Source organism: Daldinia childiae, assembly GCF_008694065.1.
Source record: "Daldinia childiae strain JS-1345 chromosome Unknown Scaffold10, whole genome shotgun sequence".
In the NCBI taxonomy this organism is placed as follows: domain Eukaryota; kingdom Fungi; phylum Ascomycota; class Sordariomycetes; order Xylariales; family Hypoxylaceae; genus Daldinia; species Daldinia childiae.
The window spans coordinates 344,833-358,298 of NW_022984651.1; the positions used below are offsets into that span (position 1 = coordinate 344,833).

The window sequence follows — 13,466 nt, forward strand, 5'->3', positions numbered from 1 at the left end:
TTACCAAAGATCAATTGAATAAGACGACGTGCCCCGCGCAATCAGAGGAAATATTTCTTATCTCTATTTGGTCGCGCATACTTAGACGTATTGACCTATGTAAGAGGTAGGTACATGTAGTGTTAGCGCGATATGCCGATACGCCGATACTGATACGCTATCGCTATCGACAAGCAGATGCAGCTTTCCGTCAGGGACCTCAATACCCCACCGTAGAAAGCTCTCGAATTCATCGCATTCAGCCCTACATAAAAAGATCGAAGTCCCAGTGGTTCCATTCCAAAGTTTGGGCATCGCAACTTACATATAACTTTACCACATTTAAATCCTCCTTCACGACTATTTCTTCCTTCTCTGTCTACAAGTTTCGTTTTACCTTACGCGTAAGAATTTTCTCAAATTCATAAAATATTCGTTCAAGTTAAACACAACAACTGCATTTGGAGAAAAGTAGCATCATCCCACCATGGCCTCTGTAGACGAGCTTAAAGCTCTGGGCAACAAGGCTATTGCCGACAAGAAGTTTGACGATGCTATGTAGGTTTTTATATCCCTATAATATTAATGTTTTTAACTTTACAGCCCAAATCACCAAGAATTTGTCGAGAACTATAAACTAACAGTTCTATTAGTGATGCCTTCACCAAGGCTATCTCTATCGACCCAAACAACCACATTCTTTACAGCAACCGATCCGCTGCTTACGCCTCTAAAAAGGACTGGACAAATGCTTTAAATGATGCCGAGAAGACTACCCAGATTAAACCAGACTGGCCGCGAGGATGGGGTCGCAAGGGCGCAGCCCTGCACGGTTCCGGCGACCTTCTAGGTGCCAGCGACGCCTACGAGGAGGGTCTCAAGCACGATCCTAACAACGCCGGTCTAAAAAGTTCTCTTGCCTCCGTTCAGCGAGCCATGGAGCAAGATGCCGGTATGTAAATATCCATACCTCCAAACATATTTCTTATTTTCATTTTATTTATTTTCCATTTTTATTTTTTTAATATATACTAACTCCCTATAGGCGCTGGTCTCGGTGGTGATCCTACAGGTGGAATCGGCAAGATGTTTAGCGACCCTAATCTCCTCCAGAAGCTAATGAGCAATCCTAAGACCAGCGGTTTTTTTGCTGATCCATCCTTCATCTCAAAGATTCAGACCCTACAGCAGAATCCACAGAACACACAGGAGTTGTTCAGCGATCCTCGAATGATCCAGGTATTAGGAGTCCTGATGGGCATCGACATGAATATGGGAGGCCCAGATGACATCCCGGGCGCTGCTGCTGCCGCCTCTTCATCTGGCGCTAAAGAGGCAGAGGAGGACGTTGAAATGCCAGACTATACTCCAGCCAATTCCAAACCAGAGCCAGCCAAGGCCCCCGAGCCCGAGCCTGAGCCAGAAGTGGACGAGGAAGAGCTCGCCAAGAAAAAGGCAAAGGAAGAGGCCGACAAGGAAAAAGCATTGGGTACCGAAAATTACAAGAAGCGTAACTTTGACGAGGCTATAAAGCACTATACTAAGGCTTGGGAATTGCACAAGGACATAACCTACCTCAACAATCTCGGCGCCGCTCAATTCGAAAAGGGTGACTACCAAGCCTGCATCGATGCTTGCACTAAGGCTATCGAAGAGGGTCGTCAGATATATGCTGACTTTAAGATGATTGCCAAGTCATACGCGCGCATCGGTACAGCCTACGAGAAGCTAGGAGACCTCGCAGCAGCGATTGAAAATTATCAGAAGTCCCTGACCGAGCATCGAACACCCGATACTGTGAATAAGCTCCGCGCTGCCGAGCGTAGAAAGATCGAAGAAACTCGGAAGTCCTACGTCGACCCGGAGAAGGCCGAGGAAGCTCGCGAGGAAGGTAATAAGAAGTTCAAGGAGCAAGATTTCCCCGGAGCTGTTGCGGCTTACTCGGAGATGATCAAGCGTTCTCCGGACGATCCTCGTGGATATAGCAACCGCGCCGCCGCCTTTATTAAGTTGTTCGAGTTTCCAAGCGCTCTCGAGGACTGTAACGCGGCTATCAAGAAGGACCCTAAGTTTATTAGGGCGTATATTCGCAAGGCGCAGATTTACTTCGGCATGCGTGAATACTCTAGATGTATCGATGCTTGCAACGAGGCTACTACAGTGGATAGCGAGCACCATAACAACGCTAACGCACGGGAGATTGAGCAGCAGCAGCAGAAGGCTCTGCAGGCTATGTACTCTGCCCGAGAGAATGAGACAGAGGATCAGACTCGGGAGAGATTGATGAAAGACCCTGAGGTAAGTACCGAATGAACCCCCCATCGCTTCGGATAGAATAGGGACGGCTAACCCACGCGTCGTAGATCATGAGTATCATGCAAGATCCTGTCATGCAATCTATCCTACAGCAAGCCCAATCCGACCCCGCGGCGCTGCAGGAACATATGCGTAACCCGAACGTTCGTTCTAAAATCCAGAAGCTGATTGCGGCCGGCGTGATTCGAGTTGGACGATGAGCGTTAGCATAGTGGGTGTCTTATTTTTCTACTTGAGCTACTTTATCTCGTTAATTTTCACAATGGTTAGGGTTGGTGGTTCGTTGGCTGTAGTAGCATGTAAGGGCATTGCGGAGCCGTAGGTACTCATGGTAATTGCAATTCACGATACTGGCGTTGAAAAATGCAAAAGGTGGATTAGGGAATGAGGGTAAATGAATTTACGCTAATCAACGATTCCAACATCCTTATAATTCTCACTAAGCTTCATAGCTTGATAGTTTTCGTGATCTGTTACAGTTCCTTAATTATGAATGCCTTCACTTGACAATATTCGTACCGTAAGCATAGCTTTTTATAACGCTAACTTTAGTATATTCGTTTGGATGTTAGTATGAACATATACTAATTGTACGAAGTAAATGATCATTTATTATACATGCATGCTATCATAATCTATATTAAACCTTGAGTCCGTGCTGTTATCCATTCCATAAGTCCGGCTTTTGCTATTTTGACAACTCAACTAATAGTTGGTCAGAACATTTCCCACCATAACTCAGTCCTCTAGTATTATACCGATCTCGTTCGTATCAATTCCGTAAAGCTTAATCAATGACAACCGGTGGCGCATTTACCACCATTAAAGCTAGTCACATCGTCACCCCTTTTATAGTGATCGTATTAGCATCCGATGCTTAGCGTTGGCCCCCGTTAAGCCTTAGCCTTAAGATGTTCTACTTACCGAGGGTCGATATGTTCCCATTGTAGTATGAAGAACCCTATGAAAGCGCCGAGGATGATGCAGATGATTAAGTATCCGTTGTAGTACATGGCAAGCAGCATGATCCAATAAGCCAGAGCAAAATGAAGCGTATGCAGCGAGGCACGGATGGCCTGTTGCCAGAGCTTAGGTCTAAATGGTGTGGCACGGACGAGGGCCCCGTTGCCTTCTTTTGATATGAGAGCCCCGTTGGCAGTATCCGTGGAGTTATTGACGGTTGTCGCGGCGAGGGCGCTCGTCGCTTTTATGTGCTGGCGGATTAAGTGTTGGTCGTAGATCTTAGAGGCACGGCGTAGAAACTCGAGCAAGATCACGAGCAGCACAACACCGATACATAGACCTGCGAATCCGCCACGGGACTTGACTTGCCAGGATTCCGAGAGGAAGCAGGCGTCAATCGTTTCCCAGTTCCAAAGCATCTGACGCTCATGGCCTGTTAGCGAGGTTGGACAAACTAGGTGATAGGTATACAACTCGTCGTATTAAAGTGAATATCTCACAGAGATCTTACATTCCCCCATTTGCATTTTCCCTTCTCCCATGCCCCCCATGTTATCTGCACCTCCTGTGGAGGTCGGCATCGCAGAATCAAGCGTTGATTGTGCCGTAGTTGAGACCGAAGACTCTATCGATGATGGCATAGACATCCCCTCCATGTTTGCTGGCGGCTAGTAGTAAATATAGAAGTAATCAAAATGAATAGGTAACTATATCGTTTATGAAATAGTAGCAATAGTTAACGGCCGAAAAAAATGAATAAATCAGCCACAAGGATTGCCCAAGCATATATTTAACTCTTTGTCACTGATACTTGACTTGTCCTTGACACTCAACCATCGCCATCGGCAACAAAGGGGCTAACTTGCCGTAAGTAATATATTCGAACTTGCCAAGACCTTCGATATCTTGGGACAAAAAGCCTTTGCCTCTCTATTGCGTAGCGAGTTGGGCTTAGATAAAAGGATACGATATCAACCAAAAGGTAATTATTTGCCTTGCCAAAACGCAAAAGTCTCGCATGGAGTTGGCTCATGGGCTTATGATGTTATACACAAAGGCAGTATACTCCACAAGTGCTACAATACACTACTTATAGCAAATGAGAAGATGCTATATTGGGGCTCTTAGTTCTCGGATCCTCCAATGCGTGACGCCGTTTTACTAATTACATCATTTTATGGTGTACTTTCTAACCCGTTTTACAAGACCGCAGAGTGTACTTATTAGGGTAGGTACCTATATATATATAAATCTGAGTATAGGGGGTATTATTACACCATCGGTCACACATCAACTCAGCAACTCGCAAAGTTCTACGGGGGCTCCATACAATCCATAACAACCGTACCATAGTCACCCGGCCCATCAAAGAAATTCTGATCCATGCCCGATCCCTCGAAGAAGTCGCTCGCCCACCAAGCGCCGGGACTCCACTCCTCAAGCGAAAACTGGGTAGAGACGTTCATCCCCGAAGGCATGGGAGGCCAATTTCCTCCCATACCATTACTATTGCCGAGGTCAACCTCTCTAGCAATGTTGGCATTTGATGATAGATCAGGTCGACGACCCTCGCCACCTACGGCGGCTACCATCTCAGCCCATCTCTCCAGCTTAGCGCGAGTGCTCTTGAGTTTCCTCGCAGCCATATCCCATATATCATTCTCGCAAGTTAAGCCCCTCTGTTTTTCGCAGGCCTCTCGTGCCTGCTCGCATCGCGTTACCATACCCTGTAAGATCCCAGTGGCATCTATCCGGAGCTCGGATTGAGAGAGAAGGTGAGACCTGATAGTGCGTACTGCGGCGGGAATTGAGGGATCTAGATCTATGTCTTTGACTCCGACTGTCGGTGCGGAGACTAGCGCCGCACCGCTGCAACCTGGATCACTTCGTACCATCTGTGGCAATGAAGAACTAGTCGTCGTGGTCGGGGTAGATGTAAAACTCCGGTCGGGGCTTGTCAGCTTGGACCAGCGGACTAGCATTATTACAGAGTTGATGAGCTGGGCCGAGATAGGCATGGGTAAGACAAAGTAATCCGCGACGTCGATAGCTAGCCAAGCTTCGAACCAGGCCTTGAGCGCGGTCCCAGATCGATAGAAAACATCGAGTGAAGAAGCAGAATCTAGAGTTAGAGATGATAACGAGTTCGATATTTTTTCGAGGAGCGTAGCATCAATCCGCGGCGGCTCCCATAAGCGTAAAGACGCTGTATTAATATGGCACATGAGCAGCTCTATCTTTCAGTTAATTTCACGTTTCCCGAAAGTATCATGAAAGGTAACTAACTGTTTGATAAGAGATGACGAGGTAGTGAGGCCTTAAAGTTTTCTATCTCCGCGTGAAACACGCTGGAATATGCACTCATAGGAGCACGGGTAATACCAGCCAATTCGCTCTCGTCGTGGTCTTTCGCGTGTAGTTGAGAAATACGCTCAGACATGTGCTGGATCCGCACTAGATGGACGAGGAGTGAATCAGTTCCATACTCCTGATCGGTCTCGAGCTCCCGAAGACATTGATCTATGTACGGCGTGTATTTTGGCGGCTCGATTCGCTGAAACGAGAGCGAGACACTGTTGCGCGTGAGTATGATCGAGTACGTTAGAGAAATATACCATACCCACAACCCCTATAAGTTGCTGGGTTAAGTAAGAGTAGTAGTTCATTTTGACTTACACCGAGGTCATATACCAGACTCCGCAGAGCGCCCTCCTCTCGTCATTCATCCTGCTTTTCGGGGCTTCGGGAGCTGAAATCAATAATTTTGTCTTTTCCTGTAATTCGGGAAGCTTGTTAATGCCGAGGTCTGATACTAAACTGTTCGCTAGTGCGATCAAATTGTTCATCTGAGCGTGCATTATACAATGGTAGTGATAGTATCCCACGACTAGGAGAATTGATTGGAGTATTTCTAGAGACCGCTCTGAACGCATAAGCATCTGCTCGGATATGTGTCTCATTATGAAGTAGTTCTGTGACCTTAGCGAACTTAGGTTACGATAAGACGCGATCATTCGAACTGTGGCGAATAGGAAAGGATACTTCAATGCCAATTCCGAGGCCGTGAAGCCTGGCGGAAGTACGACAAACGGGTAATTAGGGACAAGCTCGTCAACGAATATCGACAATAAGACCTCGTCGGACTCAGGCGAAGCAGGGCTCTCGCCGGCTTGAGTACGGCAGACACATACACGAGGGGCATGTTCATTGTAATAATCAGGAATTGCAGGTGGTTGTCCATAATTTGAGCTTGAAGATTGGTTTGGAGAATCGGTGCTAATTCGCTTTCGGCTCTGTATTGGTGCCGCATCTGCGGTCGCCTCTAGGGACGATGTAGATGTAGTGGATTTGGCCTCAGAAACCTGCCTTAACGGGACAGGGATATCTCCTGAGTTGGTGGCCTTAATAAAATCGACGAGGCTATTAAGTCTCTCCTCAAGCTGTGCTGTCTTTCTATAGTAAAAGATAGACTGTTAGTCTTTGCCTTTACGTGTGGATTAGCTCAAAGATCTGTCTGACACTGGCGATGATCGAAGAACGCACTAAACAATGACTATTCCGACAATATATGTATACCATCGCGATGAGAGCCGATTATAAACTTCTAGAAATAAATGAGTGCTTACGAGGGCCTGCTCTGCCGCTTTTTCCTCGGCTTATGTATCTGACTGGTACAATCTTTATCTAAACGTTCACATCTATATCCCCCAATCTACCATTAGTAAACTGAGTAACATGAGAGTATACCAGCGCAAGGCTCTAGGTCTAGACTTAGAAGACCACTATATGCATGAGAGAATACTCACCTATCACACCTAACGCTCGACCTGTTGCTTGAGCGCAGGCACTTAGCCTTTGCGAGAGCACACGGCGAGCATGCGGCCCCCCATTTGGCGATAGCGGAGTTCTTTGGTTTATCCATTAGTTAGTACGACACAAAACAAGATAACATATTCGATGATAGAAGTTTCAATCGCCGGCGGACTTTCAAAGTGTAAACCGCAAGCCGTGATGAGATAGCAGTCAGCGTTCGAGGATGGTCTTCAGGTATGGATGGTTCCCACGAGGGGACGGAGATTAAAGATAATCTCCAACTTCCGGTCTCCACATATGAACCAAGATGTTCTTACTACCAAGCTTATGTTAGTTGAGATGCCCTGCATTGGCATAGCCAGACTAACATAAATATAGGAGAGATATGTATATGCGACTTACAATAACTCACCGTTTGACCCGGACTTTTAAGGAAAAGGCCGGTTCACCGAAACGTATGGTTTATGTTCAGTCATTACAACATCGTACCCCGGCGCCCTCATGCGGTTATCGGTTATCTTAAATGCTCGCATTATAATCCTTATTATTCGTGGGAAAAGAATCGTATAAATTGTTTTTAATATGTCCCGATACGACTTTTCAGAGCTGCGTCTCGAGGCTGATATATCTCGGCCAGGGGTGGCCAGCTATAGACTACCTACATACCTAGACTAGTTAACGACGACTTACACAAGCTTTGCTCAGTCCTTAACTAACGATGAATAACCAACAGTCAGTCAAAAGTAGTTCTGATACTGGAGATGTAGAATCCGCGATCAAAGTCGACAGTCCCAAACTCGAATATGAAAAGATTGATATCGAGGAGCATGGCCGTGACGACGTTGGCGTATTTCCCCCAAATGACGACCAAACCAAAAGCGGGAGTAACAGTCCTCCGCAAATGAGCGGACTGCCCTTCTACGTGGCGATGGGGTCCGTTACCCTAGGCGTTCTCTTGATGGCTCTCAACAATACAGCTCTAGGAACTGTGAGGAAGACGCTCCGACATTCTTGGTCATGCACATGCTTACATTTCTACTAGGCCATCCCCGCAATCACAGCAGAGTTTAATACCGTAGATGATGTTGGGTGGTATTCTTCGGCGTCTCTAATAGCAAAGTGAGTTGGAAGTCGAGAGTGTGTATATGCCGTCTAACAGTACGAAGCTGACAAGTATGGCGAAGTTGTGTCATGGTACCGTTCGTTGGGAAAATATATAGGGGCTTTCGAATCAAGCTCGTGTTTATTATCTTTATAATTATCTTCGAGATTGGATCCTTGATTGCAGCGTTATCGACGTCTTCTATGATGCTCGTCATTTCCAGAGCGATAAGCGGTATAGGGGGTTCCGGGATTCTCAACGGTAGTTCTACGATCGTCGCCGCCACCGTCCCGATAGCGAAGCGGTCGTTTGTCAACGGTATTATACTTGGCTGCTTTGCCGTAGGCCAGGCAGCGGGCCCTCTAATCGGCGGTGCTCTGACCCAGGGGCTGACATGGCGCTGGTGCTTCTACATGTATGTTGGCCGTCGCTATTTTGGTGTAACCGCTTGGGCTAACCCTTCTTAGCAACCTGCCCTTAGGTGGCCTGGTCGTTTTCCTATTCGTATTTGTAGTCAAGTTGCCTGTGACAAGGCTCTCAGAAAAGAATACATCTCTCCTGGAGCGGGTCCTTGACCTCGATTTTGTCGGCTTTGCCATCTTCGCCGCAGCGGCTATAATGTTCTTGATCGGCCTGCAATGGGGCGGCACTGAATACCCCTGGAATTCGCCGGTCGTCATTGGACTTATGTGCGGCGGAGTGGTAGCCTTTATACTCGTTGGATTCTGGTTCGCTTACAAGGGAGATTCGGCCTTGCTACCGCCTAGGCTACTTCGTAGCCGCATCAGCATCATGATCACTATCACCTCGTTCCTACAAAGCGGCGGGTCCATTAATTCACTATTTTGGCTGCCCGTCTGGTTCCAAGCGATCAAAGGTGTGGACGCTTTGCAGAGCGGTATAATGCTTCTTCCTATAATACTTTCGCAGCTCTTTGCATCCGTAGTATGCGGGGCTATCGTTCAGAGGTCAGGCTATTACCTCCCGGAAGTCGTCGGAGGGAACGCGCTGGTGGCGATCGGAGCCGGGTTGACCTCGACCTTTTCTCTAACCACCTCCGATGGGGAAATAATAGGATATCAGATCTTGATGGGTGCAGGTCGTGGCTTTGTCCTACAACTGGTGTGTAATCACATCTGTCTTACATCTTTCTTTTATAGTGCTAGGGAAAACTGACGATCGCATTAATTTAGCTTGTCCTTGCCATGCAAGCGAACGTGCCTAGAGAAGACGCTTCGATAGCATCCGCGTACGCTATGTTCTCTCAGCTACTTGGGGGCGCCATCTTTTCGGCCGTCGCGAAGACCATCTTCACCAGTTCTATAGGAACAGCCCTCCAAGAGTTTGCTCCAGACATCGATCCGAGCTTACTGATTAATACCGGCGCGACTGAGATAGCCAAAGTTATCCCCCCGAACCAGGTAGAAGGTGCTCTCTTGGCATACAATCAAGCCATCAACTATATATTTGTAAGAAAATCGACTCTCGCATGATATCGTATCCTGACTGATATATTTATTAGTATCTTCAATTGGCTGCCGCAAGTTGTGCTTTTCTAACCGGCTGGGGAATGGGATGGAAAAATTTAAAAGAGGTGAAACAAGAGAAAGAAGTTGTAGAAAAGAATGGCGCTTAATTAGTGATACGAGGCTCTAGTATGAAATACCTATTAATGATAACTAGAGGAAAGGCTTAACGACGAATAAAATAGATTATTTAGATACCACTTTCACTAAATATTTAATTGACTAATAAAATCCCGGAAATATTAATTATCCTACTTGATAAAATATATAGGCAGTACTGCTGATCAGGTGTATACCTAACATTATGCTTAAGCAATGCTATAAGACACCGCTAGCAAGCTTCGTCTTAGATCGCCAAACTACCTACCTAACCCAAGACTTAAGATTAAAGCCTCGATATATAACATATACCCTTCATTACCATAAATGGTCTAGACTCGCCTAAAATTGGTAATCTTATTACCAAGTCTGCACTGCTACTCTGTATTGCTATTCAATTGGATAATCGACAGGGGGGTTCTCGCTAAGAAGCTGCCTATAGTAGATGCTTAACCTCACGAAGAGGTCAATAACACCATTGAAATACAAAGCGGAAAAGGCATAGATATTTAAATCACCAGCTTATGAAAAGTATGGATGAGTACGATTTCATTATTGTCGGTGCTGGACTCTCTGGAGTCGACGCCGCTTACCGCCTGAAGACTCAGCTGCCAGACTGCTCCTACACCATTCTAGAAGCACGAAATGAGGTCGGCGGCACTTGGTCATTCTTCAAGTTCCCCGGTATCCGGTCGGACTCTCAGCTTACATTGTTCGGCCTTCCGTGGCGGCCATGGATACACGATACGGATATGGCTAAAGCGCATCTCATCAGGGAATATATAGAGGATGCTGCACGAGCTGAAGGTATCGACAAGAAGATCCAGTTCAAGCACCAGGTCACCGGTGTCAGTTGGTCTTCAGAGGAACAGCGGTGGACTCTGGCGGTTAATGCAGATGGCCTCGCAAAGGAGTACAAGGCCAAATTCTTGATCACCTGCTCGGGGTATTATGATTACGCCAATCCGCTTAAGGCCGAAATACCTGGCATCGAGAAGTTCCAAGGCACGGTCGCGCACCCTCAGTTCTGGCCCGAGGACCTCGATTATGCTAATAAGAAAGTCGTTATCATCGGATCTGGCGCTACGGCTATTACTATGCTACCCGCCATGGCCGAGACCGCGGGCCACGTTACGATGCTTCAAAGAAGCCCATCCTACGTTATTAGCCTGCCCCTATCGGACCCTGTTGGAAGGTGGATCAGGAAGATTTTCCCAAAGAGTATAGCTCACTCACTCAACTGGTGGCGGTCTGTATACCTGATATCTATTCTCTTTTCCGGCTATATACTAAACTAATTCTCTGTAGATGTTTTATCGAGGAACATGTCTTTGTTTACTTTTGCCTCACCTTCCCTAATCTAGCAAGGAAGCTCGTCGTGCGCGATATGAAGAAACAATTACCCGCCGATATTGATGTGAACGTTCATTTCAATCCTAGGTATAATTTGTTCGAACAACGAGTGGGACTATGTCCAGACGGGGACTTTTTCCGAGCTCTACACCGAGATAACTGTGATATTGTTACCGACCATATCGAGACGGTCACGGCGGATGGCATTCTTACCAAGTCAGGAAAGAAGCTTGACGCAGATATTATCGTGACGGCCACAGGTCTTCGTAAGCATTGCGTTTTCTAATGCCCTATTGAAAATTGCCCCTAAGCATCATGATAACTCTCCTTTTTCACATGTTCGATTATAGAATACTGACCTAGAGAATATCAGACGTCCACCTATTTGCAGGAATCACCCCGATCGTGGATGGACGCCCTGTGGATATAGGAACTTGCTATGCTTGGAGAGGAGTCATGGTTACTGATATACCAAATTCAGGAGCCGTGATGGGGTATACGATAAGTTCCTGGACGCTCGGTGCCGATAGCAGTATCAAGCTGCTCATCAAAATATGGAAGCATATGCAGAAGACTGGCGCTACGTCGGTTGTGCCTGTCAACACACAATCTGACCTTGCCTCGTCTAAGCCGGTCGTAGAACATAGCTCGACCTACTTTGTCATGGCGCAGGATAGGTTGCCTAGGATCACGGGTATATCTCCGGTAAGCTTCATCTCGTATATTCTATATTCCGACTTTACTCATCAAGCATTCACAACAATCTTACTTTATTCATCAGTACTGATTTTTTTTGTTATAGTGGTATGGTCGCACGAATAGCATATATGATCATCTAAAGCTGTGGTTTGGTAGTATTACGAAAGGGCTGCAGTACACGTATCCATCAAAGAAGAATGATTGAACGTTATCCTTTCATGGTAGATATATTAGGTAGCTTTTAAGGCTGGTAGAAGCACTTAAATAAATGATATACTAAAGGCCAATAATTACATAGGAGGTGATTATATAGGACCTCCCCGCAGTCACCATCTACCTGAATACCTATATATTGTTGGAGGGGTAGTACCTAAAGGTTATCTTATCGGATCTTGTATGCCATCATTTGGCATTTTTCTAAAACTTCGTGTTTGCAAGACTTTGATTTTTATTAATCACCTAAAAATCATCTAAAAAGTTTAGTATTATTCAGAGCCTAGGTATTCCCGCTATCGAATAGAACAGACTCCAAACATGGCCAACTTTAGGCCCGCATTAATAGTAGTAGATCTCCAAGAGGACTTCTGTCCTCCAGTAAGTATACCTATCTGGTTACCTCTACGTTGTGTAGTTTTGCGGCTGCTTGTAACTAGCTGACTAACAACGACTAGAATGGTTCTCTTGCAGTGACCAATGGTCGCGATATCGCGCCATTGGTCAATAAACTTCTGGCCTCCCCTTTCGTGATCAGGATCGCGACTAAGGACTGGCATCCGCATGATCACGTTTCGTTTGCGGCAAATCATCAAGGCAAAGTCCCGTTTGAGGACTTGATCACGATCGTGAACCCATACAACAAGGCCGAGACGTATGAGTCGCGACTATGGCCGGTTCACTGTGTACAAGGCAGTCCGGGAGCAGAGCTGATCCCCGAGCTACTTATCAGTCAGATTGACATGGTTCTCGAGAAGGGAACTGATGCGCGCGTCGAGATGTACAGCCCATTCTACGATCCCTTCAAGTCTCCACGAGTTTACGACAGTGGCCTTGTGCAGATTCTGAAGGAAAAGCAGGTCACCGATGTGTATGTGGTGGGGCTAGCAGCAGACTACTGTGTCAAGAACGCGGCGATCGATGCAGCGAAAGAAGGCTTCAAGACGTACTTAATAGAAGAATGCACTAGAGCCGTCGATCCTTCTGCATGGTCGGAATGCAAGAAAGAAATCGAAACATCCGGGGCTAAAGTTGTTAGCATGGACGGACCTGAAGTAAGCCGGTTGATGACGGCGCAGTAACAGGGTGAAGCTGAAGGCTTCTATCTTGCAGGAATATGTTATCCAGCGGTGTACGTGGGAGTACGGACCCGTAGCTAGGTATTACTATAATTCTCCCTGCTTACTGACGTAGGTCTCGTCGTACGAGCGTTCGATAACGAAGCCGGTGGCGGACTGAAGAGAACCTGTTGGACTATGCATGTATGATTATCTTCCCTGGTGGCTTTCTACGTAGGGGGTAGATATGCGATGGATGGTAGCACAAGGGACGGGAAAGATAAGTCGTGTCTCAATTCCGCCATGTTGGTTTGAGAGTATCCTGTTGTATTTCCTGTTGTACAG

The 13,466-nt window shown here is 46.5% G+C and overlaps 5 protein-coding genes across 7 annotated transcripts; 3 read left to right on the forward strand and 2 right to left on the reverse strand.

Annotated features, from left to right (window-relative positions):
* Positions 1-466: 466 nt before the first annotated feature.
* On the forward strand, positions 467-2,495 carry GL218_07835 (Heat shock protein sti1 like protein; the record flags this gene model as incomplete). The annotated part of the gene is made up of 4 exons (XM_033584609.1): positions 467-537; positions 633-931; positions 1,025-2,277; positions 2,343-2,495. 4 exons carry the CDS (start codon positions 467-469, stop codon positions 2,493-2,495), a joined length of 1,776 nt encoding a protein of 591 aa, XP_033441213.1.
* A 720-nt stretch (positions 2,496-3,215) lies between these two features.
* On the reverse strand, positions 3,216-3,914 carry GL218_07836 (Copper transport protein CTR3; the record flags this gene model as incomplete). Of its 2 annotated transcripts, none has more annotated exons than XM_033584610.1 (2): positions 3,216-3,691; positions 3,770-3,914. In XM_033584610.1, the coding sequence occupies 2 exons, from the start codon at positions 3,912-3,914 to the stop codon at positions 3,216-3,218; spliced, it is 621 nt and encodes a 206-aa protein (XP_033441215.1). The 2 variants fall into 2 exon arrangements, with proteins under 2 accessions (XP_033441215.1, XP_033441214.1); XM_033584611.1 differs by having other exon boundaries at positions 3,770-3,839.
* A 657-nt stretch (positions 3,915-4,571) lies between these two features.
* On the reverse strand, positions 4,572-7,180 carry GL218_07837 (uncharacterized protein; the record flags this gene model as incomplete). 2 transcript variants are annotated; one of them, XM_033584613.1, is made up of 4 exons in its annotated part: positions 4,572-5,491; positions 5,545-5,831; positions 5,935-6,711; positions 7,065-7,180. In XM_033584613.1, 4 exons carry the CDS (start codon positions 7,178-7,180, stop codon positions 4,572-4,574), a joined length of 2,100 nt encoding a protein of 699 aa, XP_033441216.1. The 2 variants fall into 2 exon arrangements, with proteins under 2 accessions (XP_033441216.1, XP_033441217.1); XM_033584612.1 differs by lacking the exon at positions 7,065-7,180 and adding an exon at positions 6,835-6,837 and having other exon boundaries at positions 5,935-6,728.
* A 609-nt stretch (positions 7,181-7,789) lies between these two features.
* On the forward strand, positions 7,790-12,055 carry GL218_07838 (FAD-containing monooxygenase EthA; the record flags this gene model as incomplete). Its single annotated transcript, XM_033584614.1, has 10 exons — positions 7,790-8,059; positions 8,114-8,190; positions 8,256-8,588; positions 8,641-9,295; positions 9,367-9,642; positions 9,696-9,767; positions 10,320-11,047; positions 11,107-11,417; positions 11,525-11,856; positions 11,954-12,055. The coding sequence occupies 10 exons, from the start codon at positions 7,790-7,792 to the stop codon at positions 12,053-12,055; spliced, it is 3,156 nt and encodes a 1,051-aa protein (XP_033441206.1).
* A 329-nt stretch (positions 12,056-12,384) lies between these two features.
* GL218_07839 (Nicotinamidase) lies at positions 12,385-13,145 on the forward strand (the record flags this gene model as incomplete). Its single annotated transcript, XM_033584615.1, has 2 exons — positions 12,385-12,444; positions 12,522-13,145. 2 exons carry the CDS (start codon positions 12,385-12,387, stop codon positions 13,143-13,145), a joined length of 684 nt encoding a protein of 227 aa, XP_033441207.1.
* Between the last annotated feature and the right edge of the window lie 321 nt (positions 13,146-13,466).